General features: G+C 43.9%; 1 protein-coding gene across 1 annotated transcript in view; it reads right to left on the bottom strand.

Moving 5' to 3' along the window:
- Window positions 1-17584, bottom strand: part of LOC122926631 (brain-specific angiogenesis inhibitor 1-associated protein 2-like) — a 135786-nt gene extending 118202 nt beyond the window's left edge. Inside the window, exon 1 of the mRNA XM_044278065.1 lies at window positions 17323-17584. Coding sequence (XP_044134000.1) covers window positions 17323-17370 — 48 coding nt within the window. The 5' untranslated portion in view covers window positions 17371-17584. The remainder of the gene's footprint in view (window positions 1-17322) is intronic.
- Window positions 17585-19028: the final 1444 nt, after the last annotated feature.

The raw sequence follows: 19028 nt of genomic DNA, 5'->3' as shown, positions 1-19028 counted from the left end.
AATGACTTTGGGCCTAGGACTTCCAGTTCCAGTATAGTGTGGGCATGCAGTTGTAACTTGTAATACATTGTGTAGGTTTAATATGTACAGTATAGATGCACAAGTGATCAGCTACCTTATGTATTGGCACACGTATACCATGTTTTCTGGTATCACTTTGCATGTGCATATTTAATTACATTTTTTTTGTTGTGAATGATTTTTGCTGACTGCTTTATTGTCTGTCATAATTATATGTATAATTGTCTGCCCAAGTTGGACCGTGATCTTTACCTATTAGCATTTCTTATTCACTGTTGATATTCGTGTAATTACTATGGTTTCTTGTTAATCCCCGGTAATTATCCATAAAAGCCCTAGCGTTCCTTATGAAAAAGCCGTGGAGTCCTGGTCATTACAATACATCGAGCAAAACACTCAAACCACCTTATGCCAGGCACTGAACAGCCGAGCTGTGAATGCCCATGGCACAGAAGAGGTTACCATAGCTGCATCTCATTTCACATTATTTTCCTGAACTTCATAACAGCCCGAGGGGGTCTCAAACAGCTTCAAACTTGCAGGGATGTTCTAAGCTGACATTACTTGTTTCGTGGTCTTTGTAGTTTGGAACCAGCTGGCATGAACTAGAACTTCCCCTGTGCGTTCACTACGATTCAGGCTTTCTGCCTTGAAATCCTTCATGACACCTCTACAAACAAAACCAGCTTCTGCCTGTAGATCTGCGGCTACATGCAGGAAATAATAATGTACAATATTTATGATACATTTGTGTACACCCAAAGACAGCAGGCAAACGAAAATGTCACAGTATTCAACCTGTTCAGATCATTCGTTTTGGAACCCTTGGAGATATATTGCATTAGAGCGGATTAATAACATTTCCAAAAAAAAGATACTATGGGGCAGATTTACTAAACCTATAGATGGAGTAAACAGTCTGTCTAGACTTACACCAGATTTATCACAGTGGCTCAGGCTGGATGATAAATGTGATGCAGGGATAGATACTTTTGTATAACTTTATACCAACTATTAGTTGGCTTACTTCGAGACAGAACTTTTTTGGAGCAAAAGGTCACATCTAAGGCCAAGCCTTTTCCACAACACCATATCCCCTATTCCAGCAAGTCCAAAAAATTCGAGAAACATTAGTTGCGCCCAAGAATACAAAATAATAATTCTTACAATGAAATTAAAGAGTAACTGTCCTATCACAAAAATGTTGACATGCCATAATAACATGTTAGAAGTGTTGATGAGTAACAGGGCGGCCAGGTCCTCTGTTCCTCACTGATTGCTAGAATGAAGGTGTAGAAGTGGCTGTGATCAGCTCTTCTCATTCACAAAATACATACTTATAATTCATTTCTATAAGGCGCCAATCACAGCGAAAGGGGTCCTTTCATTTTAGAGATTGGTGGGAGCCTCGGCACCTGGACCCTCAATACTTCTGAGTGTATCATATCACTTAAAGCAGGCATGTCCAAACGGCGGCCCTCCAGCTGTTGCAAAACTACAACTCCCAGCATGCCCTAATAGCTGTAAGCTATCCAGGCATGCCGGGAGTTGTAGTTTTGCAACAGCTGGAGGGCCGCAGTTTGGACATGCCTGACTTAAAGGATAGTTGCACCTTAAAGAATACCTACAGTATAGTGGAAAAACTATATGTCACCTTTGAGAAGCCTTTCCCTTTGAAGCTCTGTTGTCTATGCTGCAGACCTCTCCTTCCTGACTAGCAGGAATTTGTTAGTTATTTGCCATATTACAAATATAATCAAGCTGTGGCCTGGTGACCAGTCACTGTTACTACAAGTCTACTTGCTCACATTTCACTTACTTCTCACTTCTTCCCTCCCTACACACTACTTGAATTACTGCTGAGGCTGCCGTAATCACAGGACTTTATTATCTAGCAAATTCCCTTTATGGGCAGACAAAACTGCTGATCATTCCCTGCTTGGTAAGACATGCAATTTATTTTGTCTGTCAAACTTGGGCCAGTTTCACATGAGAGTGTTCGGTCCAGGAAAATAGCTCCATTTCCTAGACCAAGTGCTACTCATCTGACCTGAACTCACAACATTGTAGTGCTTAATGTTGTGAGTTCCTGCTCAACTGCGAGTTTAATGTACTGTACTCACAGAATCATGCGAATACTGTATACCCGCGGTTGAATAGGAACTCACAGCATCATAAGTACCTTTAATGTTGTAAGTTTGGACCAGGTATGCAGTGGTCAGTTTGGGAAATACGGCCATCAAAGGAACATGTTTTGTAGACAGGCTTGCTTGTGTGAAACTGGCTCCTGCATAAAGGACTACAGCAAATCTGAACATCCTAAAATGTTTTGACTGGTATAACTGGTAGTAAGGGTAAGCTTTTATAATTGTAGTGTGTTGGAGGTTCTCTCAGCAGTTCAAGTGGAATCCTTAGTCTGCATGCATCCCTAGTCTTCCTCTCAAAACAACAGGAAGCACAACGGAACCCCCGACAGACCCTACTGTAAGTCCATGGAGTCTAACAGGCAGCATTGGAATCCATTACATGATGGATCTGGAACTGCATTGTTACTTCCATTATTAATGCCTAAACTGTAGTCATCTGTTTATTCGAAAGATGTTAGCTTATTAAATTATCATTTGATGTTATTTTGAGTCCGGTTTCAACTTACGATGGTTCAGAAAAGACCACTGTATGTTGAAAATATTGTTTCCTGAGGCCATTGTATCTTGAGGGACCACTGTATGTCAATGCTCTCTATCAGAGCTATGTCTGGCAATATTATTGATATATCTGATGGAAGGATCAGACATGATGTGAACAGAGCCTTATGTGTTCACTATTGTTCTTTTTGCTTCACCATTAATTCCAGGGTGCTGTACATACAGTAGATAAATGAACATCGATAAGCACAATAAACGAACTGAGTGACAGACTAGTACAGAGGGAGAGCAGTACTTTATGGCCTTGTTGAAAGAAAGCTATAAGCAATAGGCTACATACAGGGTTGAAGAGGTTGCAGTTGCTCCAGAGCTTGGATGCCTGAGGGAGTTCATACACCTCTCTGCTATGAAGGAGAACAGCAGTACTATAAATGACACGTGAATGTCGGGGGAAGGGGCTGGTACATATTTGGGCTTTAGGGGCTTCAGGCTACACCAATGTTTTTTAGATATTCGCATTAAATACAACATTTCTTTTTCCTAATCCCTGGGAAATGAAGTTGTTTATCCTGCAGTGGGTATCCTGGTGGATATAACAGGCTATTCATACTGGCCATCTTTATACGGCAATAGCAGAAGATCCTGCAGACCAGCACTGTGGGAACAGTAAAGCACTGTTCCGGTTTCTCATACTAATCTCGGCATCTGATTTTTTGGCAAAAAATATGTAGTCTGCCATGCTTCCATGTCTGCAAAAGTGCATCAGTTTCTCAAACAGCTAACACATGCACTGGTCATGCTCAATTTATCACTAAAATACATGCTGTCACTGGTTTTACTAATTATACCGCTATATGAGGAGGTTTAGGAACCTCAATATGTTAGGCTACTTTACTTGCGTTGTTAATTCCGGTATTGAGATCCAGCCTTTGGGAATCAGTTGGGTATTCATGAAATGTATTGATAAGCCAGGTCTTCTAGAGCAAAAATTTTCTTTGATTTGAAAATATCCCATAGAGAGAAGAGGTTTGGAAGTGCCTGGCGCTCTGACTATACTAAGGAAATCCTGCAGACACGGCCTGTTGAGGGGAACTTTAAGAAACATTGCTCCAAAGAGAGCTACACGTTGCAGTGGTTCTCTGCTTTAGCTAACAGAGGTTCCAAGTGGGTAAGCCCCCTCTATTATATCTAAGAGGGTCTACAGAGAGCAGTCACCGGGGTTTACAATGCAGTAAAAACAGAGGATCCCTACTTTCTCTGTTCTCTTGTGTTATTCAATAAACTGAAGATGTCAGCGGCATCTGTCATCCAGAATATACAGCGCAAGCACAATCCCGGTTCTGGCAAATTCTCAAGAACACTTTATAGACAACAACAGCCCACCCCATGAGACTAACGGCCAACAGGCCCCCCCTTTAAGTGGCAATGTGTTGCTAAGGGGCATCTGTTTAAATCTCATGTAATTACACCAAAAGCAATATCTTTCATATTATTAATATAATATTTCCTGTCTTAAAGTGTGGATGATGTCAGTAACCGCAGATGTAGGGTGGGTCTGAGAAGGTTCTGGTCTGTCTACACACATTCTGGGCACATGAACAGTGATGATCCTTAGTCCATGGAAAAGTTGTGGGTTTGCAAGTTTTGGGGAAAATATCCCCAAAAAGTATATAATAGATGTACACTCCATAACGAGCATGAACATTAGGTAATGGCTTGTGCGCTTTTGTTGTAGGGATGTTTATTGACCTCATAGACCCCCTGTAAAGCAGATCTATAGCCTACTCAGTTACAGAAGACCATTTACCTCACTGTATTGGATCACACAGGTAGCAATGCCATATATATGGCCCCTATACAGCGGTGCTGATTTCTTACAGATCTATTCTGCTCTCCCCTACCCTACATTCCTAAACCAAACAAACCAGAGCAGGTCTGATCCACTATCCTATCGGGGCTGTCTGTGGCTAGGCGCAGCAGGCACGATAATGTTACTGCGTGGTGCCTGCCTGTACTGAACCATTGATAGCTGGGGAATGGTGGAGCAGGGACCTGAGGGCCCACATATACAGTATGTATTACCTATTATCTTTATCATTCAGTAAACTTTCCAATTTGTTTGTAAAAAAATGTTGGTTGTCCGTGAGCTTTGAATAAGTTGTCCAGAAGAAAGCATGACAGTTCCCTGATAATAATGTTCACAGATGATTTAGTATCTTTCAGTTTATAATCAATCATTCTTTCCTTGGTGTACCTTTACAGTGTAAAAAAAAAGCAGAACTGCAGTGTAAAGGATGGGTGGAAGAGCATCATTAGCCTCTGTTAGGAAAACTGGATTTTAGACCACCTCAGACCTAATTTTCATACTGCAAATAAATTGCTACCATAAATCATAATAGTGGCCTAATGGAAGAGAACTAAAGGGTAGCAAGCATCCAAAAATGAAAGAAGCTAACTTCTGACTCTCAGTAGCCAAGGGTAGCACATTTTTAAGACCACAACTGGATATAAACTATAATGTTCATCCTACTCTTATGTACTCAGATAGCAACATCTTAGGCCAAGTTCACATGCGTGTTGTAAAGTCGTTTTTCTGCTCTTAAAATGGAACCCAAGCTGTGATAGACCCATCATATAACAGACACCGCTTATAATGGGGAGTGTCATGTTCCATCATGGGGTCTGCATTCTTTCTACCAGAAATATATTATAACACATCGTTGACAGTGTACAACTGCAGATCTTCACCAAACCTTCAATATTCCTGTTAGGCTACTTTCACACTTGCGTTCGGGGCTCCGCTTGTGAGCTCCGTTTGAAGGCTCTCACAAGCGGCCCCGAACGGATCCGTCCAGCCCTAATGCATTCTGAGTGGATGCGGATCCGCTCAGAATGCATCAGTCTGGCGGCGTTCAGCCTCCGCTCCGCTCAGCAGGCGGACACCTAAACGCCGCTTGCAGCGTTCGGGTGTCCGCCTGGCCGTGCGGAGGCAAGCAGATCCGTCCAGACTTACAATGTAAGTCAATGGGGACGGATCCGTTTGAAGTTGATACAATATGGCTCAATTTCAAACGGATCCGTCCCCCATTGACTTTCAATGTAAAGTCAAAACGGATCAGTTTGCATGATCAAAACGGATCAGTTTGCATTGCATTTTGTTTTGTTCATGGTAATGCAAACTGATCCGTTCTGAACGGATCTAAGCGTTTGCATTATAGGTGCGGATCCGTCTGTGCAGATACCAGACGGATCCGCACCTAAACGCAGGTGTGAAAGTAGCCTTACTGACAGAGTAGCTTGTTGGGGTACAGTCACACAGTCAGGTTTATTGATGCAATTTTGAAAGCCAAAACCAGGAATTAATTAAAAAATAAGAAGACGTATCTTTCCTTTATACTTTCTCTCTTTTTAAGATCCACTCCTGATTTTAGCTTCTAAAACTGCGTCAGGAAACCTTACCGTGTGGAGGTATCCTTAGTGGTCTACATATGATAAGTGATCTAATGGCTTGCTGTGAGAAAGTGCATTTGTCATTTATCTGCCCATTCAGTGTCCTAAAGTAAAAAAGCAATAGCAAAAAGCAGCTCAAAGCATATGGTGTGTCCTCAATATCTGTGCAGCCTAGGCATTGTTCTCAGACAGCACTGCTGGCCAAACAATGACCCCATAGGCTGTGATTTATGCCGTCTCTTTAGCTGCAACTTACAGTGATTAGCAGCACACAAAGGGGAGCAACTATTTAAAGAATCCAGTACATTTATAATGCATGCATGCAATTATACTAAGCGTATTAAGGGTGGATTCACACACAGTGTTTTGGGGAAAAACACCACGTTTTACCCATAGGCTTCTCTATAGAATAAAAAAATAATGATAAAAAATTGGCATGGTTAAAATGTCATCAAGATTAGAAAAAACACCACAAAAAAAGTATGTTGTTTTCTTACAGGCCCAAATAAAACTCTGAAATGAAGACACATGCGTGAAAGAGACCTAAAGCTATACTGTTAGTATCATCGCTCACTTATATGAGGAGCAATCATAAATAGATATTTGTGGTTATTACAGTTATTAGTGTTGGTCGAGCACCAAAGTGCTCGGGTGCTCGAGTAGAACATCTCGGGATGCTCGGGTGCTCTACAGAGCACCCAAGCACTTTGTAAGTCAATGGGAGAACCCGAGCATTAAACCAGGCACCCCCTGCTCTGAAGAGGGAAGGGTGTCTGGTTCATAGGAAAAGGTCAGAAATTGATGGAAACACCACTGAAATGGTTCGAGAACAGCATGGATAGATGCACCTTGGACTCCCAGGTCGCTGCTGGGAACGATGTTGTCCGAGTAGTACGCCACTTTTACAGACTAACAATAATACACACCAAACCGAAGATAAAATCGATTTTAGAGGAAAAATTGTTAGGAAACATTCTTTCCTGCATATTTACTTGTATATAACGTGCAAGAGCTGCCAAAAATTACAAGGAAGAGGCACTCCGATACAACCTGTATATCACATAAAGGGCCTCATTCACATTGTGGTACAATTGTCCAGGTAGTGGGACTCCTACACTCATAAAGCCTATGCACTAAGTGAAAGGGCTGCCAAAAATTACAAGGAACCGGCACACCAATACACCCTTTGTTACACATAAAGGAGGGCATCATACACACCCTTGAAAAATTATGATTGATGGCCTGCTGGTGACCCTCTTAAACATTAGGGGTGAGGGCCTGCTGCTAAGCTGATCATCCAAATAAATTGTGGGAGAGGGCCTACTGACGAGCTGACCATCTAAAACATTATGGGCGAGGGCCTGCTGCCGAGCTGACCATCTAAAAAATGTTGTGGGCGAGGGCCTGCTGTCGAGCTGACCATCTAAAAAAAATTGTGGGAGAGGGCCTACTGACGAGCTGACCATCTAAAACATTATGGACGAGGGCCTGCTGCCGAGCTGACCATCTAAAAAATGTTGTGGGCGAGGGCCTGCTACCGAGCTGACCATCTAAGCAATTTTGTGGGTGAGGGCCTGCTGCCGAGCTGACCATCTAAAATTTTAGGGGTTAGGGTCTGCTGCTGAGCTGACCCTCTAAATCAATATGGTTGAGGGCCTGCTGGTGACCCTCAAAAACATTATGGGTGAGGGCCTGCTAGTGACCTTCTAAAACATTATGGTTGAGGGCCTGCTGCTGAGCTGACCCTCTAAAACATTAGGAGCGAGGGCAGCCTAATAAGCATGTTGATATGATGGGGGAGGAGGAGGAGGACAAGGAAAGGGAGATTGAACCATATACCCTTTTTAGTGGTGGAAGGGGTGCATGGGAATACAGCAGGGGCATTGCTAGGTCAAAACATTCAGGGCCAGATAGATCCAACTGTATTGCCATCCTCAGGATGGCAATACAGTTGAATCGAATGCCTTGCAAGAGCTGAAGGACCTGTGCTGACATTACAGTTCATGTGATCAGTTCTAAATGCAGTAGCTGAAAAGGGCTTGCGATGATGTCACCATCATGTGACCAGTGCAGGAGAGGATGGCTCAGCAGTGAAGAAAAGTCCTTAAAAGAAGCTGTGGTGAGGTCTGCTACATGTGGAGAGGTAAGTGAAGGGGTAGATTACTCAGTGTGAGAGGCAGAGCAATGTTGGGAGTTGTAGTTATTTAACTGGGACTGTATGTTAGGGCTGAAGTTATTTACGTGGGACAGTGGGGTCGAGTGATGTTATTTACATGGGACTGAATATTGAGCGGTGATGTTATTTACATGGGACTGTATGTTGAAGGTGGATGGGGAGGGGGTGATGTTAGGTGATGTTATTTATGTGGGACTGTATTTTGGAGGGGCTGTAGATAGAAAGGGATGTTATTTACATGGGACTGTATATTGGAGGGGGCTGGAGAAATAGTGTGATGGCATTTACATGGGACTCTATGGCGGAGGAGGGAAATAATAATATTTACATGGGACTGTATGGTGGAGGGGCTGAGGAATTATAATTTCCATAAATACTGGGATCGCTTCAAGGCGAGCATTATAACAGTAGGGGGCAATATAAATACTGGGGGTACTGTGGGGACATTTTAAATCCAGGGGACATTAAACGTTCTTATTACTACTGGAGGCTCTATAGGAGGGACTTATAGATCCACATTATTTCTATTAAGAGCATTATGGGGGCCTTATTACTATTGAGGGGTCTGTAGAGAGCTTTATTACTACTGAGATAACAATAGGGGGGCCTTATTTCTACTAGGGGCTCGTTAAGGACATTATTAATACCGGTGGGCTCTTCTACTAATGAAGGCACTTTTGGGGAGCACTATCACTGTTGGGTGCACTGTAGGGGGCAGTATTACTAATGAGGGCATTCTAGAAGGGAATTACTATTGGTGGGACTATGAGGAGTAATATTACTATGGGGGGCACAAATTTTTCTTCAGGATAGTATTTGGGTGTAGAAAAAAGCTAAGATGTCTGTGTTTTACATTCTGCAGAGACAAGGCGCAGCTGAGAGAAGTTGTCCGGACAGAATGGAGAAGATGATGACAGAGAAGATCTTTATCAGAGGAGACATCACCTGGGAGGCACTTGATGTGAAAGGTACATGCTGCTGTATAGAAAAGTACAGTAAAATGTCTTCAGTGCTCGTGTTTGCAGGGGGAGGGGTTGGGGGGCGATTGGTTGACTTTGAGAATTGGGAAATATTCATTGGGGCTTGGGCCCTGGATCTTTTGAGACCCTAGCAACGCCCCTGGAATACAGTGTATTCAATACACCATAAAAGCCACATTTAAAGTGCCTTTATGTTCAGCCGCTTTCTTCTGGTCGAGTAGAGAAGTCAGGGGCAATCCAGGCCTTGTTCATTTTTATAAGAGTTAACCGGTCAGCATGTTCAGTTGACAGGCGGATGTGCTTATCAGTTATTATGCCGCCAGCAGCACTAAATACACACTCTGACAAAACACTGGGGGCGGGGCAGACCAGCTTGGACACCCAATAGTTGTAAGGCACACAGGGATTGCTGAAGACACTGACACGGTCTGCTACGCACTCCTTCACCATCTTCCAAAATTTTTCCCTCCTTGTGACACTAGGCCGCGCATCAGGTTGAGGGTGCTGGCGGGGTGCCAAAATACGTACAACGCAAGGGTCACGGGAAAGGCAGCATAACATAAAGTCAGCCATCTGTGCAAGAGTCCCAACAGACAAGACTTTGCTGTCCTCATCAGGAGGATGACTTTCAATCTCCTCATACTCTTCCTCCTCTTCTATCCTTCCATGCTGAACAGATGGAATAAAACTTCCATGGGTACTACCCTCTGTAGCGGCGGCAACCATCTCCTGCTCCTAATCCTCATCCAATTCGCTCTGAGAAGACGAACTGAGGGTGGTCTGGCTATAACCCTGTGTACTTTCTTCCCCCATTTTCACCTCTCCAACATGCAAAGCATCTGCCTTAATTGTGAGCAGCGAGCGTTTGAGTAAACACAGAAGTGGGATGGTTACGCTGATAATAGCGGCATCGCCGCTCACCATCTGTTTTGATTCCTCAAAGTTGCGTAAAACCTCACAGAGGTCAGACATCAATGCCCACTCGTCGCTTGTGAAGAGCGGAAGCTGACTGAAAAGGTGACGACCATGTTGCAGCTGGTATTCCACTACTGTCCTCTGCTGTTCACAAAGTCTGGCCAACATGTGAAACGTCGAGTACCAGTGCGTGCTCACGTCGCACAACAGTCGGTGAGCTGGCAATTGCTAGCGCTGCTGCAGCGTTTCCAGACCGGTGGAAGCTGTCGGTGACTTGCGGAAATGGGCACACACGTGGTGCACCTTCACCAGTAGCTCAGACAAATTAGGGTAGGTTTTGAGAAACAGCTAAACAGGCTAGGTTGAACACGTGGGCTAGGCATGGTATGTATGTGAGCTTGCCGAGCTCCAAAGCCGCCACCATGTTACGGCAATTATCAGACACAACCATGCTTGGTTGTAGGTTGAGTGGCGAGAGCCACAGCTTAGTCTGGTCTCTTATCCCCTGCCACAGCTCTGTGGTGATGTGCTGTTTGTCACCTAAGCAGATCAGTTTAAGCACGGCCTGTTGCCGCTTCCCACTGCAGTGCTACAATTCTTCCAGCTACTGACTGATGGCTGACTGGTGCTGCAAGATGATAATTCAGAGGTGGAAGTGGAGGAGGAGAAGGGTCAGTTGCAGCCACTAACGTAGGTGGCGGCGGAACCCTGATGGAAGTAGGGCCCGCAATCCTTGGTGTCGATAGCACCTGTGCCATCCCAGAGTACGACCCACTCCTGGCCTCCACAACGCTCACCCAGTGTGCCGTCAGGGAAATGTAGCGTCCATTTGTCAGTCGTTAAGTGGACCTTCCCAATAACTGCGTTGGTCGGGGGCACAGGTGATGTTATGGGACACATGCTGGTGTAAGGCTGGGACAGTGTGCACACCGTGAAAAATATTAGCGGCTGGGGACAGAGTACCGTGGGACAGCTATCGCCATCAGGCTGAAGAAAGCCTCTGTGTCCACAAGCCTAAATGGCAACATTTTAAGGGCCAGCAATTTTGAAAGGTGCGCATTTAGTGCTATCATCTCAGGGTGGGTGGCTGGGTATTTGCCCTTTCGTTCAAAGGCCTGGGGTATAGACATCTGTACGCTGTGCTGGGACACAGAAGTGGATGTGCTAGCTGATGGTGCTTGCGAAGGTCCAGGAGCATGGCATCCGGTCTGGGTCTGCGTCTTGGACAGAAGATTGCCCAGCACGTAACACGGGAAGAGGAGGCAGTGGTGTGACCCGCAGACAATGGTTGTGGACCCAGGCGTTCGGCCCATCTATTAGGGTGCTTTGATGCCATGTGGCGGATCATGCTGGTGGTGGTAAGGTTGCTAGTGTTTACGCCCCTGCTCATTTTGGTACCGCACAGGTTGCAAATGACAATTCTTTTATCGTCCGCACTTTCCTCAAAAAAGCGCCAGACTGCGGGACACCTACCACTTGGCAAGGGAGATTGCCGCAAGGGAGTGCTCCGGGGAACAGTTGCGGGCCTGTTTGGTGTGGCCCGCTTTCTCCCTTTTGCCATCCTACTGCCTCTTCCAGCCTGTTGTGGTGCTGGGGATCCCTCCCCCTCTGTAATGCTCTCCTCGCTCGGCTTGTCACCTTCCCAGGTTGGGTCAGTGACTTCATCGTCCAGCACCTCCTCTTCCACTTCCTCACTCTGGTCATCCTCCTGAATGTCACTTATATTTAGGATGCACAAACATTATACAGGAGATGTAGCACAGGTAATGTCGCTGTCACCAGCAGCAAAAAAAATTGACGGAATGTCACTGATATTTCGGATACGCAAATGTTATACAGGAGATGTAGCGCTGGTAATGTAACTGTCCGCAGCGGACACAGTCTACAGAATAAGTACACTGGATGTCACAGATATTTTTAGGCTGCGCACATGATACATGGGAAATGTAGCGCAGATAATGTCGCTGTCACCAGCAGCGAAAATAATTAGACTGAATGTCGCTGATATTTTGGATGCGCTAACGTTATACAGGAGATGTAGCGCAGGTAATGTAACTATTTGCAGCGGACACCGTCTACGGGAAAAGTACACTGGATGTCACAGATATTTTTAGGCTGTGCACACGTTACACAGGAGATGTAGCACAGATAATGTCGCTGTCTGCAGAGGCCAAACAATTGCAAGCGATTTAGCGCAGGTTGCGCTAAAAATATATATTGCTGCCAGATACAACTATAGTCCTTAAAAGGACTTTTGGGTCTCTAGCAAGTTTTAGCAATTTAGTGCAGGTTGAATTAAAAATATAAAATTGCTTCCGCACACAATAGTCCTGGTACAGGCGGGAAGTGATCTTCCACTGCAAGTCTAATATGGAAACCACACAATTGTTCCCTATTTTATTGGTCCATAGCCGTGTTTAACACCGTGAGAAGCCTCCCAAAGCATCATATGGCTTATATTTAGCTATTAATGTTTTTTTGCTGTTGGAATTTAAGAAAATCATTTCACATCTGTTATTTCTAGGATCCAACCTTTCTTCCTTGGCAGCCCCTACGTTTAAGCACTGGAGGCAGCGTTAGCCAAGATGAGGCCCCGTTATACACAGAACGGTCTTAGACTGCTCAGACACCACTAATTTTGATGTCACTGGGTGCCATTAGGGGCAGTAGCAGGCAGGCACTGTGAATGGAATTTCCTGCGTGACTTGCATACTTGGTGTTAAAGGGAAACTCCAGTAAAGAGAGAGTTTGCCATTCTACTTATTTATTGACAAATTCTATTTTTGTGTTGAATAAAATCAAGCTGTTGCCTAGCAACAGGAGCTACAGCCAGTGGGTGACTACATTGAATCTCCAGGCTCCTGTAAGGGCTCGTTCACATCACCGTCTGGATTTCTGTTCTATTCATCCGTTCAGAAGATAAATAAAACGCAAATAAACGGATCCGTTGTAAATCCCATTTTCTTCTATGGAGGTGGTAAAGTGTCAGTTACACTCCGTTTGGCTCCTTTCCGTCAGCTTCACGTTATTTTTGACAGAAAAAAAAATAAAAGGATTTGTGACGTATCCGTTTTGTTTTTCATTAAAGTCAATGAGTGACGGATTGTAACGGATTGCTTTGTATGTGATCCGTTATGCAATCCGTTTTTCTGTTTCGTTTTTTTTTTTCTGAGCATGCTCAAATGAAATTTGAAAGAAAAAAAAACATTTGAAAACATTGAATAACGGAACATAACGGAAAACAAACGGTTGCATTGTGTCCGTTTTTTAAAACGGATCCGTTTCGTCAATCCATTAAAAAGGCTGAAAATATGCATTCCTTTAGAGTCCGTTGGCTTTTCGTTATTTATTTACTTTCCGTTATTTTGAACGGATTACAAATATAACGGAAAGCCTAGCGGTGATGTGAACGAAGCCGAAGCGCAGCACCTTTTGCAATGGTGAAGTGGCCTCTGGTCTCCAGCACAAGATATTGGAAAATCAGTGGTTAGAATTAGGGCACAGAGTGTATGTGGGGGGGGAGGGGGTACTCTTTAAGGTTACCATACAGGTAGCAATTATCTGCAAAATATTAGCAGATGGAAATTCGATCCTTATTTTATGGATACTGTTGTCAGTAGTGATGAGCGAAGTATTCATAAATTCGATTTGACTGCTTCGCCGAATAAAAAAATAAATAATTGTCTGCTCTGTGACAAATAACTTTGTCACAAAGCGCATTTCTTTAAAAAATACCTAGACGGTCAGAAAAGTAGTAACTATACTGTTACTGGGGTACTCGGAAATATCAATAAACACCCTTAATAAATGAGTACAATGAAACCCATATCATCTTAAAATTTATATAGTCTTTATTAGAAAATCAGAATGAACATGATTACATAACTTTATAACAATATTTCGTAAAAGTTGTACCAAGCCATAAAAGTGAAAGTAACTAATTTCTACAGAGCTGGTTCATATAATGTGACTATTCTCATAGAAAGGGATCATCTGGGTCTAAAACACTGCACAATGGTGGACTCTATTAGGAATTGTATCTGGGGTGTACTAGAATCTGTATACTAGTAGCAAACACCCATTTAGCTATATAAAAGAGACTGACACCAGGGCGGTGGGCAAAGTGCTAATTAGTGAAGCTGAAATCTAAAGCTACTAACCGTAAGATGAAAATGTAGAACCAGTCAAGAGGGGTCAAAGAATGAGGCTCTGGATCTCCCCGACGTACGTTTCGCCGTTCTGCGTCCTCAGGAGGAGTAAATTAATGGGGCTAGATGACCAGTTTATATTGATATATGTTATCCAATGAAATGGGGCGTTTGGGATCACATGTGTCGACTAGTCGACACATGTGATCCCAAACGCCCCATTTCATTGGATAACATATATCAATATAAACTGGTCATCTAGCCCCATTAATTTACTCCTCCTGAGGACGCAGAACGGCGAAACGTACGTCGGGGAGATCCAGAGCCTCATTCTTTGACCCCTCTTGACTGGTTCTACATTTTCATCTTACGGTTAGTAGCTTTAGATTTCAGCTTCACTAATTAGCACTTTGCCCACCGCCCTGGTGTCAGTCTCTTTTATATAGCTAAATGGGTGTTTGCTACTAGTATACAGATTCTAGTACACCCCAGATACAATTCCTAATAGAGTCCACCATTGTGCAGTGTTTTAGACCCAGATGATCCCTTTCTATGAGAATAGTCACATTATATGAACCGGCTCTGTAGAAATTAGTTACTTTCACTTTTATGGCTTGGTACAACTTTTACGAAATATTGTTATAAAGTTATGTAATCATGTTCATTCTGATTTTCTAATAAAGACTATATAAATTTTAAGATGATATGGGTTTCATTGTACTCATTTATTAAGGGTGTTTAAGCGCATTTCTTTGTAAGAAAGTGGGTGCAATGAAAGGGGGCAGCGATTGCGCCGCTCCCCGTCATTGTATCCCTCAGATGCTGCGTTCATACATGATTGCGGCATTTGATTTTAACAACAGTGTTGTAATACTTACCTGATCCATTTGCTCGCAAGTGGCCGACCCCCGCCATCTTGGTTAATGGTCTATGCAAAATAACGCATGGGCTGAGATGACGTCATCACAATGGCCAGCATAGTGACATATGTCACCGCACATGGGATTTCGGCCGAGATCCTCAAGCAAGATGGCGGCAGCTGGCCCGTCACAAACAAATGGAGCAGGTAAGTATTATTATTATTACACTATTTCAATTTAAATTGATTCGCTATCGTGAAGCACGAATAAATTCGGCTTCGCGGCATATCAAATTTATCCTGAAATTTGGATCACGGACTTTGATTTGCTCATCATCACTAGTTTTCAGGACAGGGAATATTTGACATCATCTTTGTAGATGGAGTTTATATGATCTCCCTGTGTTTGTGTGGGTTTCTACTGGTTAGGGTGGGTTCACACTAGCGTTAGGGATTCCGTTATGGCTTTCCATGATAACATGGTTATAACGAAAAATAACAGAATGCCCAGACAGAATGCAAAACGGAAGCCTTTCAAAGGCATTCCGTCTGCTTTCCGTCCTAATAGAAGTCTACGGGAAAGCATAACGGATCCGTCTGGGTCCCGTTATGCAAGACGGAAAACAAAGTCCTGTCGACAGGATTTTGTTTTCCGTCTTGCATAACGGGACCCAGACGGATCCGTTTTGATTCCCATAGACTTCTATTAGGACGGAAAGCAAACGCAATGCCTTTTAAAGGCTTCCGTTTTGCATCCCGTCATAATACAAGTCTATGGGCAGAAGAATCGATCCGTCCTTCCATCTTATGGATTTCGTTATTTTCCACTATAACCATGTTATAACGGAAGCCATGGGTCAACCCACCCTTACTTGTGTTCCCTCCAAAAAGATACAAATAGGTTGAATGGGTTCCTGAGCTAGAGATGTTGATGACCTATCCTCGGGAGAGGTTATCCATATCAGATTGGTGGGGGTCTGGCACCCTGCTGGTCAGCTGTTTTGGGCTGTAGAAACAATGTAGTGTACAGCACAGAAGCAGAAGGCTTTGGACACTCACTTGAATGAGAGCTGAGCAGCAATACCCCAACTACCACACTGTGTATGGAGCAGTAAAGTTTCCTGCTCTGCAGCCGATCGGTGGGGGTGCCAGGTTCTGGAACCTTACCCATCTGATATTGATGACCTAGAATCTAGATGTTAAGCCCCAACGGGCAGAAGGACTGATATTCATGATGGCAATCTTTGTACAACGCTACAGCGTATGTAAGTGCTATGTAAATGAATAAATACATAACCATCAAGGAAAGTATCGGGAGGTCATCTATATGTTAATTATTCCAAAATGTATGTAGCATTCATTCTAGATCAAACCTGACAATTAGAGACACATTAAGGCTCCTGATTAGGGGACCTTTTTCCACCAAACGAGGGACTCGTACTGTAACTTCAAGACATTATAGAGGAAGACTGCTGGGACCGTGTCAGGATACAATGAAAATAGCTCCCTTCCCCCATCCTAAATGACAGAAGGGTTAAGTGGACCACAGCAATCCATGCACAATGCCCCCATTAGCCGATGATTAGTCTACCCCAAAACAGTCTGTCCGGTACGAGTCCATAGACAGCCCTGTGAGAAAACTAAGAGGGTCTTTCATGCTAGGCTGTGTAAACTACAAACAGAGTTATTTTTCACAAATTATTAGTTATATCTTTTATATTGACTTTTATTAAAGTTTCTTTATTAAAAAGACAGATGTCCGTCCAGTTCAGCCTATTATGCCACAATGTTGATCCAGAGCAAGGCAAAAAATCAATGTCTTACAGACATGGCACAGATGGAGGACTGTAGAACGTTCCCAGTATGGCTATCTAAATCTGACCTTTGCTTGTTGATATTTTACATGATTTTTATCTGTAATTTACCGACAGTGTTTCCAGAGCAGAGTTTGACTCATTATGATCGGTAGCCTGCAGCATTATCATGGGGCAAGCATGCAACCACAAAGGGTTAACTGACAAATTCAGCTCCTCTACATCTGTACTCACATCATAAAAAGAAGCAGTATAAGAAGAATGAACGGTATGCAAAGGGTGAAGACTAAATGATCTCTTCAAAGAGTACTTACTCTGTATACATTCTCTGTCAGTCTGTTCACCTCATCGGACCTGGACATGTTGCTTGGCTTGAAGCTTTTCACATGGACTTTAGATGCCGGACACAGAGCTGGATCCCTGGAGATGGGGAGGCAGAAGGTGTCTCTGAGATGCTGACCACTGACCACTGCTCTGGTGTGGAGGGCTGGCTGTGGGAGGGAGGAGAAGGGCCTGGGGAGGAAACAGGATGGGAGGGAGAACACAGCCTCAGACAAAAGTTCTGCTGCTCAATATAAAAAAACTTCCAACCAATAAGGGGTTTGCTCGGCTGTCACCCAGCTGACTATGTGCATTGCATAAAGGGAGGATTCTGCCTGACAGAAAGGGAGGGGCTCCTTCTCCAGACATCTGGGAGAGCCTGAAAAGAGGGTCTCTTAACCTTCAAGCCTTTGACTTCATCCATAGTCCCTTTCATCTTTCCCCTGACACACCAATTTCCCCTGTGAATGAATGGGAGACGTGAGATTGTAAACAGTTTAATTCTGGAACCAGAAGTCTCCACGTTCAAGTCATGAATGGAGCTATGTTTTAAGGAATCATTTTGGATTTTCCTGAGTGGCCTTTTTGGACAAGAGTTTACTTGTCTTGTGTGAGCCGTATGAATGTGTACTTGAAATCTATATAGCGTTCAGAGCAGCACTTATATTAACCAACCATATGGGTCCTCATCTCCTGATGAGCTGGTGATATATTAAAGGGAATCTGTCACCTGCTTTTACCATTTTAAGCTGGCACTATCGCCATGTTCACTAAAGTACCTTATTTCCAGCAGTCTTCTTTTTACTTTATTTTGTTTTGTCCTTTTGATATAAAAGCGCTTTTTATGTTATGCTAATGAGGCTCCAAAGTGCCCAGAGGGGCGTTTTTTTCCTTCTCCAGTGCCCAGTGACGCCCCCCTGCAGTGCCCAAGAACGCCTCCTGATCCTTAAATAACCTCCCACAGCCCCGGCGAACGGTTCCGCCCCCTCCCCACGTCATAGTCTACCTTCTAGAAATGCCCCGTCCTTCTTTCTGTCGACGGCCAGAAAACTCGCGCAGGCGCTGTACCGCCTGCAGCCTGCGCGATCATCAACCTCCTGAGGGCAACAGCCTCAAAAGTCTCACTGGGCATGCATTGAGCCCAGTGATGTAACCTGAGCGCTGTTGCCCTGATGAGGTTGATTATCGCGCAGGCGGTACTGCGCCTGCGCGAGTTTTCTGGCTGCCGACAGGAAGAAGGACGGGGCATTTCTAGAAGGTAGACTATGACGTGGGGAGGGGGCGGAACCATTTGCCGGGGCTGTGGGAGGTTATTTAAGGATCAGGAGGCGTTCTTGGGCACTGCAGGGGGGCGTCACTGGGCACCGGAGAAGGAAAAAAACGCCCCCCTGGGCACCTTGGAGCCTCATTAGCAAAATAAAGTAAAAAGAAGACTGCTGGAAATAAGGTACTTTAGTGAACATAGCGATGGTGACAGCTTAAAATGGTAAAAGCAGGTGACAGATTCCCTTTAAGAAACCGCATTATCAGCAATTGCCCAATGGATTCACCACCGATCAACATACACCTGTATATAAAAATCATATCAATTACAGTTCCAGAATGTGCACTTTGTATAGTAAACAGTCCTTATATAACAGGATGCATGGAGATATTAGGATAAAGGAAGTACCGTACTCTATAAGAGGAAATTACTGTT

Source organism: Bufo gargarizans, chromosome 2, assembly GCF_014858855.1.
Source record: "Bufo gargarizans isolate SCDJY-AF-19 chromosome 2, ASM1485885v1, whole genome shotgun sequence".
NCBI lineage: Eukaryota > Metazoa > Chordata > Amphibia > Anura > Bufonidae > Bufo > Bufo gargarizans.
Note: the sequence above shows the minus strand (reverse complement) of the source record. Positions and strands in the feature narration are given on the sequence as shown.